This window comes from Oryx dammah, unplaced genomic scaffold, assembly GCF_014754425.2.
Source record: "Oryx dammah isolate SB20612 unplaced genomic scaffold, SCBI_Odam_1.1 HiC_scaffold_6, whole genome shotgun sequence".
Lineage (NCBI taxonomy): Eukaryota > Metazoa > Chordata > Mammalia > Artiodactyla > Bovidae > Oryx > Oryx dammah.
The window spans coordinates 6,009,444-6,032,362 of NW_024070190.1; the positions used below are offsets into that span (position 1 = coordinate 6,009,444).

Below are 22,919 nucleotides of genomic sequence, written 5' to 3' on the forward strand. Positions count from 1 at the left end.
AAGGGGAAAAAAAACTTGTCTCCTTCTCTGCTGATTCCATCTGAAATATGAGAACATCACACACAGAGCAGTTAAAGCACTGCACAGGCTCCTGGGTATTTGAGAAAGTTCACGGACACAGTTGAACACACTCAGTGCCTTCTTGTCAAATGACCCAAGGCAACTGTGGTGAGTCTTTGTCAGCTTGGTAACAATTAGCTACTTCTTAAAATACAAAGACAGGGAGGAATAAACTAGGAGATTAGGATTGACATATACACACTACTATATATAAAGCAGGTAACTAATAACAACCTACTGTATAGCATAGAGAATTCTACTCAGTACTCTGCAACGACCTGTATAGGAAAAGAGTGAATATATGTGTACGTATAACTGATTCACTTTGTTGTACACCTGAAATTAATACAACATTGTAAATCAACTATACTCCAATTAAAATTTTAAAAACAAATACAAGTTTTCTGTCTTTACATCATTTTGATTTGCTTCTTTTCACTTAAAGTCTGTAGAGAGCTCATCTCCAGCTTATTTCATGAATATGTGTGAATCAGATATGCAGCAGGAAAGAATATGAAGACAAGTGTACCCATCTGAAATTCAGCCATTGCCAATATTTGTATATCACCAACCAGATGGTACAGGGGTTGGCTTGGCCATTCATGTGGTCCAACCATTAACCTTTCCAGTAAGAGCTTCTCTATCTGTTTTACACTTCCTGATTACTAATGACCCTTTCCATTACCTCTAATCCAGTGGTTTTCAATTGAGGGTTAGTAGAATCATCCATGGAGCTTTCAAAAAATGCAGATGACCAGGTCTTAACGTAGACCTTCACAACTAGAAGCTCTGGGGTTAAAGCTGGGGGTGCCATACACTTTCAAAATACCTACTGGGAATTCTAAAATGATATCTGGGGTAAAAATTTCTTCCTAATCCATTTTGTTCCCTAGTCCATTCATCACTCACCTCTAACTGGGCCAACCTTAATTCCTCATCTCAAATTTACCCTCTACCCAACAAGCCAGTCTCTAATTCTTTAAACAAGGCAAATGCTAGACCAAATGAGAGTTTTAAGTGATGATGGAAATTTTAAGTGAGGAAAGTTTGTGGTTAACCAAAGAAACTGGTTATTAGTTGAAATAATAATAAGAATAAAACAGGGATTCCTTTTCTTTTACAAATTAAGTTTAATCAATAATTCAGCTTCAGAAATAAAAATAACTTCTAAAATGAGAGTACAAACATGTTTATTAAGTGTTTCAGAGTTTATTTCCCTTTTTCATTTGTTAGCAGATAGTGTTGATCCATTCTCTTGCTTGAATGTTGTAAAGAAACTAAAATTTTAGGAAGATGAACTACCTATACCAATCGTAAAACACCATAAATTCCCGCTAGTAGCCTCAAAGGCAGAATATCTTCCCGTTTCTCTCCCTATACAGCTGGAATATAGCACCTGCGTGAAGTAGAATAAGGAGTCACAGTTCACCTAAACACCACCCCAAAAGTGTCCAGCCCTGAACTCAAGGACTCAGATTTCAGAAATTTGTAAACTATCAGCTACTTAATAAAATGAAGCAAATTAAATGAAACTTACAAAGGTTGAAGGTTCTAAATGGGCCAACTGTGTAAAAATATTAAGTTATGGGACAGTCATGAATGGAAAATATCCCATTTCCAGCTACTGAAAAATCTGAAGAAAAAGACTAGAGGTTAACAGGCACATGACTGTTTTTCCAGTAACACTTCAATTGCTGTTTACAACTGTTTTTGTTTCTAATTCATCTGATCATTAAGGATTCAGATATAAAAAGAATTCCTGCTTTATTCTTTACAAGCTGTCAACAAGATGGAAAAACAGGAGAGGAACAGCATAGAGCAGCACGAGCAGAAAAATGAATGAAAGCTGACAGATATGGATGGCAGAAGCCATTGGTGCCCTCTGCAAGGGGCTTCCACATGCCCCATCCAATCACAGTGGGGACACTCACCGAGAGCTGGCAGAAACATCAAGAATTCCTGCTACACAAAATGAATCCACCTGAAGTATGTAAAGGTTCTGCAGTTAAAGAACTTACCTCTACTGTTGGTGAGAGTTAGGCCTTTCCTATCAACTCTTCCCTCTAACACTTTCTCTTTACCAGACAGTAAAACTAAATGGCAAAAAAGGAGAAATTCTGCCTGGAGAGCTATAAAAATAGCAGCTTTTGACTTGTCCCCCGTCATAACTATTGCTATTGACACCTGTTTGTTTAAAAACAGAGCACTTCTATATGGTCATCTTGTAAGAATCTAACACACTAACAAGCTCTAAAAAAAGCACAGAAACCTGGAATCAATAAATAATACCCCCCAAACACATTTTACCTGGTGATTCCATCTTCCTCCCTGACAATGTAACTAACTTCCATGGTGAGGTTCCTGCTTTCCAGTATGAGTAAGGCATTGCAGTCCACTAACTGGACCATGTAGTCCTAAATAACGAAGAGCTATGATTTCTATCTAAAATGTTTTAAGTGCTTAAAGTCTTTTGGGATGTCTGTTTCTATTCTCTGGAAGTTCACAATATTCAATTCAGCTAACAAGGTGACAGTTACCATTTATCTTAAATATAGTTAATCTTTGGATAAGTCAGAAAGTAAAACACCAGTATCCCAAATATATTCCCCAAGAGATAACCATATAAACATATTATATATATGAAGAATTTTTTTTTAATGTCAAACATTTACTATTATTTTTCTGGTCTTGAATCTTGGGTATCTCAGAATTTTCCCATTTTGTATGTTCCTTCTATCCTTAGGTCCTCCTAATTTCACACTACTCAAGGATTGGCTTTGTTTTATCAAAGAACCCAGCAGAACCCCTGATATTTCATTGCATTTAGCTAAAAACTCAGAAGTAAAGAAACCTACTTATTATAAAGTACACTATGTCATCTACTAGAAAAACTTAACTTCAGCCATCTTACATTGCTGGCAATAACTGAGCGGCGAAAAAAGTGTTCTCCCTCTATAACGTAATAAAGCTTGTCAAAGTTTCCAAGAAACAAACTGTGACTTCAGCTTTTATTGCGTTCTAATCAGCGACTACAAAACCCCAGCCTCACAGATCGCTCTCCCCATAGAGTGCGGAGGAGAATGCGGTGTAATCCAGGGCTCCGGGCACACTGCCTGGGCCTGAGTAGGCAGGCATCCTCTTGATACAGTACTGGGCCTGGTCTGGGGGCAGCTCCCGACGCAGCTCCTCCGCCAAGATGTATGGCTGGAAAACAGTACACACATGTTTTAAAAATCAATGGCAAGACACACTGGAACTTAAACGGTTTAAATACTGACATACTTCTTGCATTTGTTTAATTGTTAAAAAAGGTATTAACTGAATCACTCTGCTATACACCTGAAATTAACATGACATTGTTAATCAACTATATTCCAAAATAAGATAAAGATAAAAAATAAAAGGAGTCTAACGGGCACAGTACCGGACAGCCAACCAAAGGCTGAGTTTTACTTGTAATTTGTCTTCTGGCCAGTGGGAAATTTAATATGCTTCATAGAGGCAAAGGGAGCAGTACCATCAACACTTCTCAAACTGAGCCATAATGTTAGGGAAAAATACTATGATGTAAATTTCATACAGAAAGATAAAGGGGAGGTTGGTGTACACTATACACTAATGAAAATATAGGAATACTTAATTTAAAATGATCAATGTGGTTTTTAAAAAATACATGTGATATGTGCTTGCTTTCCTACACAATTTATTAAAAAACTAGAGGCATGTTGCCACTGGTGAAAAACTCCTTCTAAAGCAAAACTAAACTGACATTGAACAATGGAGTCTTTTGTTTTTAATGTCAAATGTCCAGGAGAAAATAGGATAATTCTCATAAAACAGACTGATAGGTCAAGGTAAATAAAGAGCAAATATATTGTAATATATAGTAGGGTTTTAGGTGTGTTAGATAAGCCTTGGTTTATTATCTCCTAAATCAGTTGGACTTTCTCCCCTCAACCCCTATCCACATGATAAAGGATTCATTTTAAAACAAACATGATTATTTTAAAGATACTTTATGTTGTCAGATAAGATTTTTTTTAAGGTGATAAACATGGCCAAGCTGATGTGTTTTAGAATCCTAACTTCCTTTCCCTTTCAGCTAGAACACAAAGCAAAGGGATCATATCCCAAACTGAACTTATACATACTGAAAAGTTTTAATATTGTTTTGGGAGATTTGAAAATTCTAAACTTGCAATTAAAACTCCTACTTAATTTCTAGGTTACATGTAATGAAAAACTTGACACTTTTTTTTGGCTTTATTTAACTCTGCTCCAAGGACTGGGCACAGTCAGTGTCACTGATCCTTGAGAGAAGGTTCTCAGTTTTCTAACATCTGAATTGCACTGTTTCATCTTTCAGAAATCTTATCTACCAATCCAGAATGTAAAGTAGGGTTGAACCAGAGAAACACACACAAAAAAACTGCAAAATTTATACTGTTGGTTCCTTCTATGAAACTCCCCATAAAGACCAAGCACAAATGCCAGGACAGAATGGCTGTGTTTAACCTGTTGTGAGTACACCACTGTTATGTTTAAGCGCTTTCTGAATTCAGTGCGGATGTAGTATAAAATGCAGTGGTATCAGAATCATTCTTATTTGCAACATTGTTTCCATTCTTGTGGGACTAAAGCAGTAGACTGTCAGAAAGGCAGAAGAAAATGTGCTGCTTGCAGACCTTGTCAGAAGCCAGGATCCGGAAGGACGCGATGACCTGCTCGGCAGTGTCGGTATCCGCCGTCTCTCTGGTCATGAAGTCGATGAAAGACTGGAAGGTGACTGTGCCCTGCCCGTTGGGATCCACCAGGGTCATGATGCGGGCAAACTCGGCTTCCCCCTGAGGCAAGGGTGCGAGGAGACACTGACTTCAGCAGTGCACAACTCCTGGCTGTGCTGCTCTCCCGCTTTTACCTGCTGGCATGCGAGTTCCCTTTTGCTTGAAAACTGAAATACATCCTGCGCTTCCCTTCCATGTTTGGAACAGATTCCCCTTATGGGCGACTTAAGTTTACTGCCATTAGAGGATTTTGAAATGTAGCTGCAGCATCGACCCAGAAGCTCCTGATGTCAGAATTCCTTTCTCTCTCTGATCCATGTTGCCTTGGGTTGTTGTTGTTTAGTCGCTAAGTCATGTCCGACTCTCTTTGTCCATGGGGTCATGGACTGTAGCCCACCAGGCTCCTCTGTCTATAGGCTTCTCTAGGCAAGAATATTGGAGCGGGTTGCCATATTTTCTCCAGGGGATCTTCCTGACCAAGGGATCAAACCCACATTTCCATCTCCTCCACTGGCAGGCAGATTCTTTACTGCTGAGCCGCCAGGGAAGCCCTGTTGCCTTGGGACTTAACGTAACTATAGAAGAAGAATTCAGAGACTTAGGCCTTTTCTCGGGCTATAATTGCGAATAATAATACTGCCAAAGAGAAGGCAGGTTCGAGGAGGGCTCTCACAGTGGTTATTTGAAAGGGGAGATGCATCAAAGTAGTTCATGTTTAACATTACATATCAAGTCATTATTGACTGGGGGATTTTCGCAGAAATTAATGCCTGTGGGACAGTGATTTTTGCTTTGACTGGCCAAAAATTAATACTGTTACTTCACTAACACTTTGCAAGTTATTACATTCAATAATTACACCTGCTGCTGCTGCTAAGTCACTTCAGTCGTGTCCGACTCTGTGAGACCCCACAGACGGCAGCCCACCAGGCTCCGCCATCCCTTGGATTCTCCAGGCAAGAACACTGGAGTGGGTTGCCATTTCCTTCTCCAAGGCATGAAAGTGAAAAGTGAAAGTGAAGTCACACAGTCGTGTCTGACTCTTCACGACCCCATGGACTGCAGCCTACCAGGCTCCTCCGTCCATGAGATTTTCCAGGCAAGAGTACTGGAGTGGGTTGCCGTTGCCTTCTCCACACCTATATAAAGTCTCTTCCAGCACAGTGAGTTTCATTTTCACTTTCCGTATCAGAATCAATCACTAAGAAATTTTTTTTTGTAGGTCTAATTTTCACATCGTCTGAATCAGAACTATATTTGGAAGAACTATCATATTCTGAGACACTAAAGTATATATGTCACTTGGACAATCAGAGAAAGAATTTGCATACAATTCATTGAAAAATTCTTCACTCAAAATTTCTCTATGCATCATTTTTGAAAATTTTATGGTAATAAGCTTGTTTTTATAATATACACAAGTTGGGACAAGAAGCTAATGGGGCAAAATGTGAATGAAAACAACAATCATTAAGTTTTGCATAATGAACCCTTGATCAGTTTTAAGCTCTAACAGCTTCTCATGATGATGTAAATTATATCACTGTCACATCTCCAGTCCATAATGTTCAGGTAACAAAAGACATATTAATATGTCTTTGGTCAGTAATGTGTTAACAGGTTAACAGAAGTGAGGTTAACACAGGTACTCACAACCCACAGGGAAATGTAAGATTTCTTAGCTGATTTTAAACTTTTTAAAAAATCATGGATTTATTAATTTTGTGGCTGTGCTAGGTCCTCATTGCTGCGTGGGCTTTCCTCTAGTTGCAAAGAGTGGGGGCTACTCTCTAGTTGCACAAGGGCTTCTCACTGCAGTGGCTGCTCTTGTCATGGAGCACAGCCTCTAGGACGCACAGGCTTCAGCAGCTGTGGTACGTGGGCTCAGCAGCAGTAGCTCCCAGGCTCCAGAGCACAGGCTCAATAGCTGCGGTGCAAGAGCTTAGTTGCTCCAAGGCACATGGGATCTTCTCAGATCAAAGATCGACCCCGTGTCTCTGGCATTGGCAGGTGGATTCTTTACCACTGAGCTACCAGGGAAGCCCATGAAAAACTTTTTACCTTCTAAAATACTAGAGGAAAAAGCACTTTAAAAATCAGCAGGAAAAGCCATTGAAGTGTCTACTTTCAATGGGCAAACTGTATGGTATGTAAATGATCTCTCAAATAATGCTGTTCAAAAACCATCAGGAAAGTTTATGTTATGTTCCTTCACAAGGAAAAATCCAGCTGACCAACGACTGAATGAATACACGTTCTGACTCTGGGAAGTTATTTTCATATGGTACCAGGCAAACCTCCAATGTTACCTAGTAACCTTGGTAAATGAAACAATCCCAAGTGATCTGCCATAGTTTAAGCCAGTTGTCTTCTAAAATACAAACCTAAATAAGCTCAGTAGACTATCATAGTAGTAAAATTTCAGCTTCTGTCTTACCAAGTCATAACCCATGGAGATCAGGCAGGCTCTGAAATCCTCATGATCCATTAGACCATTCTTCCTCTTTCAACAAAAAGAAAGAAGAAAGAAGTTGAGTGTTAGAGGCAAAATAAACAACTCGACTTGACCAGGGAACAAAATCCAGCAAGAGAAGGGACACTATGACATCTGCCGAGGAATTTTTAAAGGTCTGATTTACAGAAAGGACAGGCCCAACATAGGGACATCACACTACAAAATAATTTCTTAAAAAGGAAAAAACAGGGAAGGAGGATAAACAGCAGTCAGAAATGGAGACCACACCTTCAAGAAAGCAGGAGGAATACTCAGTGCCATGGAAAATGACCGCATCAGAAGCTGCCCACTGCCACCCACTGATGACCAAACAGAGTCTAAGTGTTCTGAGAAAGCCTCACACTCTTAAGGCCCCAGGCAGACCTCGCTTGTAAAATTCCCCCAAAGATGACAGCATGACTAGGATTCTTGCTGCAGTTACCCTACAGCCACTCTCAGGCCCGAGTCTCTCCAAGACATAGAATCCTTAACTTAAACTTCTATTAATTTTTTTACTGGGGGGCGGGAAGGGAAAGCTAGTATGAAAGGAGTTCTTGTTAGGTGAATGTAAATTGTTCACTGAGACTGAGAAGCTGGGTTTTTTGTTTTTTAATTAATTTTTATTGGACTATAGTTGCTTTACTTAAACTTTTAAACTTGGCAAGCTCTGCATTGTCCTCCTTTGGACTTTTGTTGCAAAAGATAGTCTCGTAACCCTGGATTCAAATAGATGTGGATTTTCCCTCTCTGAAGTGGCCCAAACAAGTGGAGCTGTCCTCCTACAAGCCCAGGTGATGTGTGCAGGAACAATGGTCAATTATTTCCCTCCATGGGAGGAAAATGACCCGACCTGAAGGAAGTCAGGTCAGTGTTATAGCATCTATAACACTGTGCTGAAGCCAAAATAACTTTAGCATCCATCTCTGTATATAATACTTTATTTATGCCTCAGCTCCCTGATCAGAAGTCTACTTTCTGAACTCATTAATAGGCCTGAATATAGCTGGTCTAGTCCACAGGCATTTTAAGAACCATTTAACTAATATCTGTAAATCACACACAGGGTCCTGAGCAAAAGAATGAAATATACTTTGTTAGGGATCTTTTAACAAATGGAATGTGGCCTTAAGAGTCACTATTAACTAAATGATAAGCAAACTGGGCATTTTCTTGTGAAGAACTGGTTTTACCCAGTCATATTTAAATCAAAATATTAGATAATATTTTAAGAGTAGCACTAAACTTTTTATATGGTCGGCATTTTGTTGATACATTTTTCTTATGACATTTCATGAGCTGATTTTGTTTGTTAAAAAAAAAATTAAGGGTTATGGCAAAAGAGTCGGCTAATTTTCATCAGGTGCTTCACCTAAATAGTTAATTAGGAAAAGTACATTAGAGCTTCGTATTTAAGTGCTTAGAAAATCACCTAAATCCTCCAACTATATTCTGTTAAGGACACACTTTCACTTAGAATAAATCTTGCTTTACTCCCAACTACAAAGGCATTTGTTAAGTGATCTGTATAAAAGGGCCCACAAACCTAGACTTTGTCGGATGTCAGCTTGAGCAACATCAGAACTCAGCACATTTCATTTCAGTGGCTCTTTTCCTCTGGCCTTAATCTTCCTGTTTCCCAATAAATTTTAAGGAGATGGTGATTTAAAAATAACAGCATGAGTTCTATTTCAAATATGTCTTTTGATGTCCCCAGCGTTGCCTTTCAAATAACTAGGAGTGAGGTACCCTGTCAAAGTGGTTGAAGGAGGCTCGGAACTCATTCATCTGCTCCTGGGTGATGCCCTTTGCATCTCTCGTCAGGATCTGGGTCTCCACTTCGTTGATGGTTCTGGCAATAGTCGTCAGCAGCAGCTCCCAGCCCACACGAATGTGCTACCAAGGAAAAAACAGAAAATGATCAGCTCCAGGTTCTCCCAGCAGGTCAGTCTCGCCTGCTCACTTTCATAACAGAGGAGTCAACCCAAAGGGAGACAAGTAGAACTTCTCGATACATTTTTTTTTAATTCTACTTTTCCACTTTCTTTCAAGATTCTGTAGTGGGAAATACTCAGAAGTGAGGAGCAGGGTTCTAACAGTGACAACTAGCACTTTGTAGAATAAAATGTACAGTGTACAGTCTCTGTCACTAGGAACACCTTTCTATTCACCAGGTAGTGGATAAGCCCTGGATTAGACCCACTGGCTCCCAGAAAGATCAAACTGGGCCAAACTGGTAGAAATGGAGCAGTCCCATTCGTGGGAGTCTCTCCAAAGCAGTGCACTGAATTCACTGTTGTGATAATAATGAAGACAAAGTTGAGGATGATGTTGATAAATAACAACTATAGAGCACTTGATCTGAGCTGCTCAGGCGTTGCTAGTGGTAAAGAATCCGCCTGCCAGTGTAGGAGATGCAAGGGACCCAGGCTCAATCTCTGGGTCAGGAAGATCCCTTGGGGAAGGAAATGGCAACCCACTCCAGTATTCTTGACTCGGAAATCCCACGGACAGGGGAGCATGGCAGGCTATAGTCAGTCCATGGGGTTGCAAAGAGTTGGACATGACTGAGCCACTGATCACCCACACACAGTACTTGATCTAGTTCACAAAGCTGTTTCACATAAAGTGATAGTAAAGGCTTAATGATCCCTCACTTTCATACTTGTAGAACGAAACAGGCACAGATAGAGACAAATGTGGGCGGAAAACACCCTGACTAAGTGAAATGGTCACAAGCAGGCACCAGGGCACCGCAGGCCTGTGCGGCAGCTGTACCTCCATAGTATAATTAGTGTGCTTGTTGTCAAAGACCAGGGCCTCCTGGATGAGCTGATGGTCGCCTTCCAGCTTGTCGATGTTGTTCTTGTAGTTAATGATGTTGTGCTCGTACTGCTTCAGTTGGTTCATCTGGTCCTCCAGGGCTCCCGTGATCTGGATGGAGCTCCGGGCAATCTCCTGGTGGAGGCAAGAGTAGAGGAGGAGGACAAGGTGAGCCAGCCTCTCGAGTGACTCTGTGGGCGGCATCCTTCTTGGTTCTGCTTCTGATGCCAGCTACACCAGCATTTTAGGCGGCAGCCAAAGTCCCTTATTTTTCAGATGAAGTAGGAAATAGGGCAGTACCACAGCATGAAGGAAGCCCTAGTTCTAATCTATCTAGAGAACAGGAAAAGAAAAAAATCAACCAAGATCCATGAGGAAAGGAAGCCTTTCAGCGTCTTCCAATGAAGACGGATGCCTGAAGCTGCCTCTTTTCGAGGAGATCGGGGGATGGTCTGCAGGAATGTGGCTGCCAGAGTGATTTCAGACCACTGGATGCTTCATCAGCAGTCAAATGAATTCTCTAGATTTTTAGATATTCTCTTCTTTAAGAAAGAAGCTAACATTTTATCACCATAAGGGGGGACTCAGATAAAAAAAACAGTAGGTCAATAAATGTCTCTTGGCTGTTCTTGGTAATAAAATGAACCCAGAAATCAGTGTCATTCAAAGATTACTTTTCCTTAAAGGTTCTGAAAATGCCAAGTATTTGTGATTCTTCACGTGTCCTCCTTAGGGATGGATGGTTTAAAATCTAGGTCCTGCAGAGGCTGAAAACTGAGAAGGAGACCCATCACCATTTTTAACGACAAGATGAGCGGATGACAGTGAGAACAGCCTTGCCAGCCTTGGTGCGTGTGCACTCTCCCCCAGCACCCCGCCCTCACCCCAACGCCCCCCCCCAAACCGATGCCCAGGCTGCAGGAGCCCAGGGGCCACCCAGGGCAAGACCCAGGTGACTTGGACCGGGCTCTCACGGCACGGAGTGGAGAGCCTTGGTTGTGTCTGCTTGGGGACCGATTTGGAGGCCGTGACATGCTCTCTCTGAAGCACCAACCCACCTCCATCTTGTTCTGGATCCAGGGCCCGATAGCATTGGCCTGTGCGGCGAACTGGCGCCGCAGACGCTCGTTGGCATGCTGGCGGGCCAGCTCCTCCTGCAGTGACTGGTCCCGGATGGGCACAAGCTGCTTCACCTGCCAGGATTCGAGGACAATGGGGGTTAGAGGCCAGCGGTGGTCCAGGAGGAGTGACCAAGATAGGTGGTGCTGGGTGGAGGGCAGGGGTGGGAGCAGAGTAGGAGGGGAGGGGAAGAGAAGGAGGGGGAGGGGAGAAAGGGGAGTGTGCTCCCTACTTTAGGGACTAAAGGGGGAGCTCAGTCTAGACTTGATTGCCAGCCGGTGCCACCAGTGCCTGCTGAAAGGCTAAGTCTGCACAAGGGATGCTGACCATTTGTCCAGCTTGGGGTTCCCGGCCTGCAGCACTAATCCAGGGGGCTGGGGGGCAGTGCAGGTTGCAGGGCTGGGTGCAGAGTGCAGAGGATTTGTGAAGTTGAATGAACCAAAACTGACGTCCTTATTTTCCCCAGCTCCAGTGGAAAATGAGCATTTCCTTCGATTATGAATATGGACACCAAGTCCACTGTGACTTTATCACAACAGAAATCACATTCTTATGTATATTAGTTACTGCCTACCTCTCAAAGTATGATGCACACTCATCACCACTCACATTTACTAGGTCTGCTATTAGATCTGGGTTTAAAATATGGTAGTATATTCCAACTTTAAAAATACATTTTTTTGTCTTTTTTAATATTTATTTTTTATTGAAGTATAGTTGACTTATAATGTGCTAATTTCAGTTGTATAGCAAAGTGATTCAGTTATACACATATATATTTTAATAACTATTTTTCAATGTAATTTATTTGCTTTGTAACCTTTAATATTATTTATGAATTTATACATATTTTTATCAGAAAGGATCCACAGGCTTCCCTGGACTACCAAAGGGATCTAAGATACAAAAAAGTTGGGAACCCCTGCCAGGTTCGGGAGCTCAACCCTGTATAATGTTGGCCCACCGGAAAGGATCCCACCAGGCCTACATTTTTTTCCATTCCACTTGTACCCTGTGATTTATATTTTATGCTATGCCTGAGTTCTCTTTGAATCCACAGACAAAACAGCTACTTCAGAAGCCTTTTTCTGTGTGTACTGGCAAAAAGACATTACTATTCAATGTCCCTTTTACAAAACTCCCTCTGGAAAATTTTGCTTTATAACTTAAGTGACAGGAGAAAAGTGTGTCTCACTTTAAGGGAGGGAGGCTCAGGAGGGAGGGGACGTATGTATACCCGTGGCTGATTCATGTTGATATCTGGCAGAAAACAACAAAATTCTGTAAAGCAATTATCCTTCAATTAAAAAATAAATAAATTTTAAGAAAAGAAATGGCATATTTCCCTTTTTCTGCCCAAGGAAACTACTCAGCTCAACACGGTTTCCTTTTTACTCTGACTGTAAGAAGACCAGAGCTAATTTTAAGGTCAGAAACAAGAACTAACTGTCTCTCAGTTTAACACTCTCTTTCCCATACCTGTTTCTTTCCCCCCTCTTTGGCATGGTTTGTAACTAAACAGTTGTTACGTGTGTTTTTATAGCAAGCCACCTCAAATCCCCCTGCTGGACTTCTTCACTGAAGACTTAGCAGCCTACTAAGATAACCGTGCTACAATTTAATCCATGAAAATAAATCTTTCTTAAGAATGAGACAAAAGGGTTCACATGATCCCACTGGACTATAATTAAATCTGTACAGTTTCCCAAAATATAAGTGGCAGTAAATTAGCAGGGAGTCCTTTGGTTCCCCATATATAGTTTCCTAAGTAATTTTCCCACATCTTAAATTCACACACACTTGGGACATGTCTATCCCATATTCTTAAAAATCTCTGATGAAGTACCAGCAGAAAATGGATTCCACCAAATTTTCAGCTGGGATTTTAAAAATAGTTTTAGTATCATAACCTGTACTGAGTTTGCTAACACTGATAAGATTTTCCTTAAGGACAATCATTTCTACTTTCTTATAGATCATAGAAACTGCTAAATGTATTTAGGTATTGAAGAGTGTAACATATGTCATCTGTGAAAAACAAGACAACAGGCCCAAAATAGAGCCATTTATGCTAAATCCCACTCCACCAGACCTAGACTTAAATACAATTTCCACTCTCCCAGAAATGGAATCTTAAAAACCAGTCAATCAGGAATCACCTGATTAGCACTAGTGAGACCATCTGCCAGGTAGACTCCTAAAGGGAAGTAACTTTGCAATAACCAGCCTTCTTTTTTTGGCCATGTAACTTCCTTTTTCCTACTCTTTTCTGCCTATAAGTCTTTCATTTTGTACAGCTCCTTGGAGCTCCCTTCTGTCTGCTCGACTGGATGTAGCCCAGTTCGAACTGACTTTTGCTCAAAAAAAACTTAAGCTTGCTACTATGCCTCAGTTTCTCTTTTAACACAACTGTGAAATTTGGAGTGAAGGGCAACTCTGATCACCAGGGAGTCACTCTAACTTCCCCAGGGGTTCACCTCTTCTCCCCACCTCAGCTTGAAAACACCCGCCTCACCCCAGCCCCTCCTTGCCCACCCCTGGACCCTCAGTCAGCCACCTTGTCCCACTTGGACCGGATCTCATCCACGGTGACAGTGCTGTAGGGGTTGCTTGAGCTGATCCTGATGTTGTAGCTCTGGATCACCTTCTCCACCTCGTTCTGGATGGCCAGGATGGACTGCCGCTCGCCGTCAGCCTCGGGCAGCGTGGCCTTGAACTGCTCATGGGCAGTGATCAAGCTCTAAGCCAGAGACAAGTGGAGAAAACCTGACTTACTTCAGAGTGAATTTTACAGGTTTGCTATTCCCTTCGGCAGGCATATAAATAACTTTACAACTGCAGGACTCTCCAGTGGATGACAAATTCTGAATGGCTCAGAGAAGCTATCTGGTACACAAAAGTCAAGTTCGTCAAAATGGGGGGAGAAAAAGACCTCCTGATAGCTCACTGGTGTCTACTTATCCAAAGTCTTTACAAAATAATTGTTTTCTTCTTTTAAAAATCATAACTGATTTAATCATGATGCTCAGCTACTGTTTAGGTCTTACTCGCCAGCAACATACCGAACTTAAATTAACTGCCCTTCCTAATGACCAGGGTTTATTTACCCTTAGCGCCTCAAAAGGAACCTACCAATTGCTGCCTTTATACCTACAGACCAACAGGAAGTACCTCCCTTTCCCGCAAAAGAAAAGGCCACAGAAACCAACTCATTGCCCTCAGGCTTTATAAAGCCTCCACTTAACAACCTTATCCTTGGACCCTAGTGTGTAAGACAGTTCCTTATGTTCAGTTGTATGTAGATCCCATGGGGACCACCCTCCAGGGTGATGCTAATACTCAGGACAGATGCTGCAACCAATCAGCTGCCAGCACACCTTTCACTAAATGAAGAGACTACTTCATGCATCAAGTATGGCTTCCAAGGAATATTTTGATATTTCACTTATTTCAAAAACGATTTTAGATTGCCAACCTCTGCTCAAGAGTGCATGCAAGAAACACTGTCACAGCTTCTTTCAGAAGACAAAGGCCATGTTCAAGGAAGTGATTTCTTTCCCCTTACAACCAGGTACAAACCCTTCTAGAATGCTCCTTGGCAGGAATTCCTGTTCCTTGGTTGGGTTCAAATCCCAACCTTCACTATTTCTTTTATATCTAGATTATTTTTGATGATCTATCTATTTTACAGAAAAAATAATCTAATAGTATTTTCTCTTTATATTCCATTATATATCAAATGGTCTCTAAATAAATTGGGTCCTAGATATTTGAGAGGAACGTACCTCCCTAAATCACTTTTAAGTCTTATTTGTAATTCTGATGCTCCAGAAGAGATCCAAAGCAGAACATTTCGGATTGTGGGAGGTAGAAGGTGCTGATTTGTGCTTTTCTTATGCTTTATGGTCTGGTGAAATTCTATAGATTTTAATGAACAGTAAATGCAAACATTTTGCAAAGTAGGAAACTTAGCAGCCAATAAACTCATAATGTGCTGTGACTAAGTCCAAGAGCATATATGTCTATTTTGTTCATGTGATTTCACACTCTATTTTAAAGAACATACCATTTTAGACATATTCCCCTTTATTTGGCTGATGTTAATTTAGCTGTAGCAGAGTAGTATAGACATTTCTAAGCTAAAGGTCGAAGGGTACATTGGGCTTCCTAGCCCTACATATGCGTGTGTGTTTTTGGCCTTGCTGCACAGCATACAGAATCTTAGTTTCCTGACTAGGGAGAAAACCCCTGCTTCCTGAAGTGGAAGCTCAGAGTCTTAACCACTAGACTACCAGGGATGTCCCCAACCACATTTTTCTTAATTAAAAAATGAGACAAAACAAAAGAGAGAATTCTTCTGAAATTACGATTCCTTTCTAGCAGTGGGAATACAGAGCTGTGTCTAGCTACCTGGATCTCTTCAATGCTGTGGACAATGAACATGTCTTGTAGGTCCTCCATGGCGCCTTCCATCCAGTTGTTGAAAGGAGCTGCTCTCTTAGCAAACTCCAGGTGAAGCTGATCGATGGTTTCCAGCAGTTTCTCAGTTCTCTGAAGATTAAATAGAAGCCAGTGTTATCACAGACTAAATCAGAAAAAGTTCTGGGAACATGTAAAGATGCACTCCAGAGCAATAAACCATTATCTGACATTTCGTCCATCACAATCATCGTTAGCATGTGTATACAAGAAGATTAACTGATGTCCAAATGATTAGGCTGAGCCCTGCAGGTCTCTGAAGTGCCTTCTGAATCAGAGGTGGATTTAATTACATCCAGAGTCACCATGTTCTGAAAGTATTTAAAATACTCTGCCACATGGTACTCTTGTATTTTTTTAAATTTTTATTCATGTATTTGTCTATCTACTTTTGGCTGTGCTGGGTCTTCGTTGCTGCGAGTTTGCTTTCTCCAGTTGTGGCGAGTGGGGGCTACTCTTCGTTGTGGTCCTCAGGAGTCTCATTGCAGTGGCTTCTCTTGTTGCAGCGCGTGCGCTCCAGAGCACAGGCTCAGTATTAATAGCTGTGGCACAGGCTTAGTTGCTCCGCGGCATGTGGAACCTTCCCAGGGACCTGGGATCAAACCCACATCCCCTGCATTGGCAGGCAGATTCTTAACCACTAGACCACCAGGAAAGTCCCCACATCCTACCTTTTGAAGACTGAGAATCCACATAGAGAACGCCGTAGGTGCTTTCAGCTAAAGCACACTTTAGAAGTTAGAGGACCTGATTCTCTAACCATGCTGGTTCACAGAAAATTCACGGGATCGTCCTCATTTTATGATCAACACTGTGCCTTTCCCAACAGTCACCTACCTAGAGAGGACAGGAGGAACTACAGTTTCATGTTCTTAAATCCTCATTCAGAATTTAACCTCTCTGCCTTTCTGGGCATTTGAAAGCACAAGGCCTCAAGTCACAGAGAACAATACTACGCTCTTTCCCTATAGCAGAGAGGATGGCAAGCAGGCAGGGAGGCATCTGGAATCTAAAACTCTTCCATAGTTGGGAGTCATTTTTCCTCCTGTTCAAAAGATTTGAGCTTTCTCTGTCACATGCCCGGTCCTTCCTTTCTCTCAACATTATCCTTTAAGTGAATATATTAACATAGGAAGCCTGATATTACACATGTTAAAAGCTTCATCAGAGTCAGCGTGAAATGACTCAGAAAACTGGAAACTGCTTTCTTCATGCCGTCTGAGTCTTCCGTGGTGAGAGAAGACTGCATGTGCGCATGCTCAATCGCTTCAGTTGCGTCTGACTCTTTGCAACAGTGTGAGCCATAGCCCACCAGGCTCCTCTGTCCATGGGAGTCTCCTGGCAAGAGTGCTGGACTGGGTTGCCGTGCCCTCCTCCAGAGGGTCTCCGGGGCCCAGGAATCAAACGCGTGTCTCCTCGATCTCCTGCACTGCAGCCAGATTCTTTACCACTGAGCCACTGGGGAAATCCCGAGAGACGATTATGTTCAGCTAAAAACCAGCCACTTGCTTCTGTTTCTCTAAGGCTTAGACTTGAATAGGGCCAGATTCATCCTGATTCTGCCTCACATCCATTCTTACTCATCTCAGCATGTGTTGCCATCTTCCCTTTGAACGTCTCAACGTCCATTCTTCCTTATTTCCTGACTCAGTCTCAGCTCAACTTACTCTTAGATAAGGATGTTGGGAAGTTCACTGCCATCATTATTTCACAAAAATGAGTTTATACCATTATCTCATTACTACTGGATTTTCATATTTTTAATTCAAAAGGGCGTGTCACTGCCATATGGATAAATGACAACAAAACCACCAACTTTCCATTTTCCTTGTTCTCCTGCTTTTCATGTTCTCTGTAGAAGCTTTAGTCACTACACATGCTTTTTTTTTTTTAATATTTATTTTATTTGGCTGTGCTCTGTCTTAGCTGTGGCACACAGGATCTTTAGTTGCGACATGTGGGATCTAGTTCCCTGACCAGGGATCGAACCTGGGACCCCTGTATTGCGAGCATAGAGTCTTAGCCAGTGGAGCACCAGGGAAGTCCACAGACAATCTGTTTTGGTTTACACACATCATGCCACAGGAAAACAAAATGAGTAACAGTGAGTCGGTAGAAGAAACTCTATTAGAAGGTGTCATGCCAAGAGGCGGCCTGGAGACTCACCTCCAGGGCCTCTCTCCTCTTCTGGGTAAGCGTTCCCAGCCGGTCCCACTGGTCACAGATTTTCTGGCAGCGATCATTAACGTTCACAGCATCGTGATAGTCCAGTTCACTGTTAGAAGGGAAAATGAAGAGGAACTTTCCCAGATGACATGAAGAAAAGGGGACACAGGCTCAAAATAAATTGGTAGTAATTAAAAAAAAAAAAAAGATGTAATGGAGAACGAGCAGAGTATTTCAGGGTTTTGTTCCGCATTGCAAACATGATCACTATTCTCTGACAGATCACAGGAAGAATTAGGGAAAATTCTTGCTGGTCAACAGATTTCTAAACAGAGAGAAAAGCTGTCCTCTTGACACCTCAGGTTAAGTTTATTCTGCCTTCATTTTCTTGGCCGGGCCCCTGGGGTGCATTATTTTTAAGTGGTGATGTACCTGTAAATGAAGCCAAGAATCTGACCTGAGGACAGTCCCGGGGACCGTGCTGAAGCCACGGAGACGGGAACATCAAATGAGTCACGCGGGAGGGAGAGGAGGATCAGCTTGCACCCATTGTGTCCTTGGCTCCTCTCAAAGGGCACCAGGCTGGACCGAGCACCACGTCCCGGGGGGAAGGTGGGGGGCGGAGGTGTTGGGACTCTGAGCCCAGCAGCACCAAGCCCTTCCTCTCTGACAAGGACTGACTCATCTTATGTCACTCGTGTGACAGCAGGGACAGCGTGACTTCTACCTCAACGGTCCCTGGTCCTCACCAGCCCTGCTGTACATCCTAACGGGATCTTTGCGAAGTGAGATTTTACCATTTTACCTGAATTTACCATTCAAGCAAATTATTGACTAGAAAGTAAACCTAGTGTCTCTGGGGATAGAAAGTTTGAATCCTGGACAAAATTTAATCACCCTTTTAGTTAGGATGAAAGCAAGACTCAGGGAGGCTTATAGACATCTTCAGGAGATGTCTCCTTTGAAAACGGTCCAAAGTGAGGCTTTTAGGAAATTCCCTCCTATCAGACCAAATCCATTTCCCTGAAGTTTATTCCTTCTTTCGACTCTAAATTAAGGCAATGGCTGTTTGTTAACCTGCTTTTTATTCTCTTAAACAAAATTAACTCGTCTTTATTGAATGTCACTGCTTCTGAATAAAGGAGATGCATGTGTTGTGATATGAGTATGCTTTCTGTGGGTAAGAAACTCCCAATCATCTAAAGAATCCAGTTCTTAAGAGCAGCTTTGTCCACACACACACACACACACACACACACACACACACACCACTAACTGAGATGGACTGAGATTCTGCGATTATTATAACCAGAAAATCAAAACCAACCAAAACATGCCAGCAATGCACAGCCCTGACTACAAAGTGAGAAGGATATGACTCTTCAAATGCAACTATTAAAGAGCAGAAAGATTTCAGAACTAAAAACCCAGGAACCTTCTACTGATCCACAGTGGAGGCATCGATCACAGCTTTCTGTGATTATCATCAGGGCAAACATTTATCCCTCTTTCTAATTCATACATACTAGCTCTACACACGGAGAAGGCAACGGCACCCCACTCCAGTACTCTTGCCTGGGAAATCCCATGGATGGATGGAGGAGTCGGACACGACTGAGCGACTTCACTTTCCCTTTTCACTTTCATGCACTGGAGAAGGAAATGGCAACCCACTCCAGTGTTCTTTCCTGGAGAATCCCAGGGACAGAGGAGCCTGGTGGGCTGCCGTCTATGGGGCAGCGCAGGGTCGGACACGACTGAAGCGACTTAGCAGCAGCAGCAGCAGCTCTGCACATACCGAGTTTCAAGGACTTAGGGTGCGCATAGCTGTGCAGGGTATTTTCTTTTCTTTTGTACTTTGAGGGCTGCATAAGCATTCATTGTTTTAGAAAAGGTAAAAAGGAAAGGGAGACTAATGATAGTAAGATGAACACAGGTTTAGATTCTGTGGTTCCTCTCTTGAGTGAGTAAAGAAATACACACTGAGGATGCCAGGAATAATAATAATATAAAATTGTTACTTAGTTTTTATGAGCAATACTTGAAACCATCCCAAATTATTTATGGGAACTATGATATAACATTAAATTGCTTGTGTTTCTCTCCCTTTTTTAATTTGAAATTGTTAACAAGCAGCCAGATGGCCAACATTCAAGAAGCATAAGAAATAAGACAACAGTAAAGCCACAAATACAGTGGAAAACTGGATATGAAGGCCACAAATATTTAAGAATATATTTGGGCAAGGCTGAATAAGAAGATACTCTTAAAAGAAGCCATCTCTGTTCATTAAGGAATTCGCTCCAGTCGAGAGGGACATGAGAGTCTTAAAATGTAACATTATCATAAGAAACATTACTATTGGTTGTTTAAAGTTATCATTATGTGACAGGCTCTAAAAATTGTACAGATCTATCAGTGGTAATAATGAGGGATAGAGAAGTAGGGAATGGAATTCTGTATTTATGAAAGGGAGCAAGGACCTTAAAAAAAAAAAAAAAGGCTTAGGAACAACAGAGCAGCCCCTCTCTGGAAGGATGGCCACAGCCAGAGGCAGCATCTGGATCAGTGGGACCTACAGCACCCACTGGGGCTTAAAGTACTCCGGCCTCAACCTCATGCTAGCTCCTCCCATAAAATAAGGAGCATACAAATGAAACGGCACTTATTTGATGACAAAGGAAAGTGCGGCCTTAATATCTCTTCCTTTGGAGGCGTCTTGGTCTTTGGTTCCGGGGGCGGGGGGTAATATGGGCCATCTCACGCACCCAGGCCTGGGTGAGGCCCCCTTTGCAAGCCAGGCTCCCATCCCGAGTGCTTGTTTCTCATCCTCTTGGAAGTGGAGCTGCCTGTGCTGGGCGTGGGGCTGCTGCCTGATGGATGGACACAGGGACGCTACCAAAACCAAAGGATCAGTGCAAAAGTCAGTGTCACTCTTTAAGGAAAAAAAAAATAGGACCTGGACTGTCACTCAGCCATTAAAAAGAAAGAAAGAATGCCATGTGCAGCAACATGGATGGACCGAGAGACTGTCACACTGAGCGAAGCAAGTCAGACAGAGAACGAGAAATATCCCGTAACGTCCCTTATAGACGGACTCTGAAAAGAAATGATATGAATGAACTTACTTACAAAACAGAAACAGACTCACAGATTTAAAGAATGAACTTATGGTGGCCAGGTGGGGGAAGGATGGAGCAAAGGGACAGGTAAAAGTTTGGGATGGACATGTACACACTGCTATATTTAAAATGGATACAACAAAGACCCACTACATAGCACATTGGTTCAGTGTTATATGGCAGCCTGGATGGGAGGGGAGTCTGGGGGGGAAATGGATACATGTGTATGTATGGCTGAGTTGCTTGGCTGTTCAGCTGAAACTACCACAGTTAATTGGCTATCTGAAAGTGAAAGTCTTGTCACTCAGTTGTGTCTGACTCTTTGCGAACCAGTAGCCCTCCAGACTCCTCTGTCCATGTAGTTCTTCAGGCCAAGAATGCTACAGTGGGTAGCCATTCCCTTCTCCAGGGGATCTTCCTGACCCAGGGAAGTATCCTTCTACATTGCAGGCAGATTCTTTACTGTCTGAGCCACCAGGCAAGCCCTGATACCCCAATACAAAATATAAAGTTGAGGGGGGAGAAAAAAACCTAATACAAAATAAAAAGCTTAGGAAAAAAGAGAAAAAAAAAAAAAACAGGACAAATCCCATCACAGCATCCTTTGGCTTGGATCGACATTTAGGACAGGACAGGAAAGGCGGGCCCCCACGGCCCCCTCCCTGGGAATGCCTGGGGAAGCTCTGTGTGGGGTCCTTGCTTGGACCCAGGGCTCAATGTCAGCGGCAGCGCCCGCAGGCAGCACATACTTGAGCTCCTGGGCGATGGCGGCAATCTGCTCCACGCGGTCCTGGTGCGCGGCCAGGTCACTCTCGAAGGCCTCGTGCTTCCGCAGCAGAGCCCGCACTTCCGTCAGGGTTGACGACTCGTAATCCTTCTGCAGCAAGATCTGCTCTTTGCCTGCAATGGTTGCAGCAAGGGAGTGTGAGGGCTTTGGCCTCTTTGCAAAGTCCTGGGTCATTTCAGAGAACCAAGAGAAAGGAGAAAGGAGGACAGCCCTGAAGAGGCAGAGATAATATCTCAGCTAGAATTCAGGCTGTCACTCTGCTAAAGAGGCCTTGAGCCCCTGTGTGTTCTGGATGGGTGGAAAGCACACCGTGTGCATGCTAAGTCACTTTAGTCATGTCCGACTCTTTGCGACTCTAAGGACTGTAGCCTGAAGCCTTCTCTGGCCATGGAATTCTTAGGAAAGAATACTAGAATGGGTTGCTGTGCCCTCTCCCAGGGGATCTTCCCAACCCAGAGATAGAAGCTCCATCTCTTAAGTCTCCTGCACTGCTAGGCGAGTTGTTACCATTACCACCACCTGGGAAGCCCAGAAAGCACGCTGAGCACATTCTAAATAACAAGTCTGTGTTATTCCTAAAGAAGTATCTGACTTTCCTTGTGATGCTCAGTTAAGCTAGTAATTACTAGCCCATGAAAATTATCTGAGATTATTAGATAAAACACTTGTACTCTTATTTGTCTGCCCAAGGGTTCAACCATATTAGCCCAATTCTGCTTATTTGAAAACTTTATTTTTTAATGAGATTAAATGCAGGCTGTGATTTTTTTCTAATAACAATAGAAAAATTTCTCTCTGAAACTGTTTCCCCACAAATATTTCTTAAGTCAGGCAACTTCTGTGGTTATAACTGGACCCACTTTTATTCCCTGGTTGATTACCTTTAAGAATGCAATTCCACAAAGCTAGACATGGAAAGCAAAAGTTCACACATTGAACAATGACAACACAGCACTATGTGCCAAATGCCAACTGAAATACTTATAAACATGAACTCATTAAATCTTCACAAAAACCCTGTGAAGCAGGGATGACTGTCACCCCACTTTGCAGAGGACACTGAGGCCCTGAGAGCTAAGAAGCATGCA

The 22,919-nt window shown here is 42.4% G+C and overlaps 1 protein-coding gene across 1 annotated transcript in view; it reads right to left on the bottom strand.

The window, feature by feature from the left end:
- Positions 1-1,170: 1,170 nt before the first annotated feature.
- The window catches only part of LOC120865406 (alpha-actinin-2), a 77,986-nt gene continuing 56,237 nt past the window's right edge, over positions 1,171-22,919 (bottom strand). The window contains exons 12-21 of the mRNA XM_040242684.1: positions 21,794-21,944; positions 17,923-18,031; positions 15,688-15,828; positions 13,835-14,017; positions 11,217-11,351; positions 10,114-10,293; positions 9,085-9,231; positions 7,282-7,347; positions 4,746-4,904; positions 1,171-3,264 (exon numbers count right to left, since the gene is read on the bottom strand). Coding sequence (XP_040098618.1) covers positions 3,106-3,264; positions 4,746-4,904; positions 7,282-7,347; positions 9,085-9,231; positions 10,114-10,293; positions 11,217-11,351; positions 13,835-14,017; positions 15,688-15,828; positions 17,923-18,031; positions 21,794-21,944 — 1,430 coding nt within the window. The 3' untranslated portion in view covers positions 1,171-3,105. The remainder of the gene's footprint in view (positions 3,265-4,745; positions 4,905-7,281; positions 7,348-9,084; positions 9,232-10,113; positions 10,294-11,216; positions 11,352-13,834; positions 14,018-15,687; positions 15,829-17,922; positions 18,032-21,793; positions 21,945-22,919) is intronic.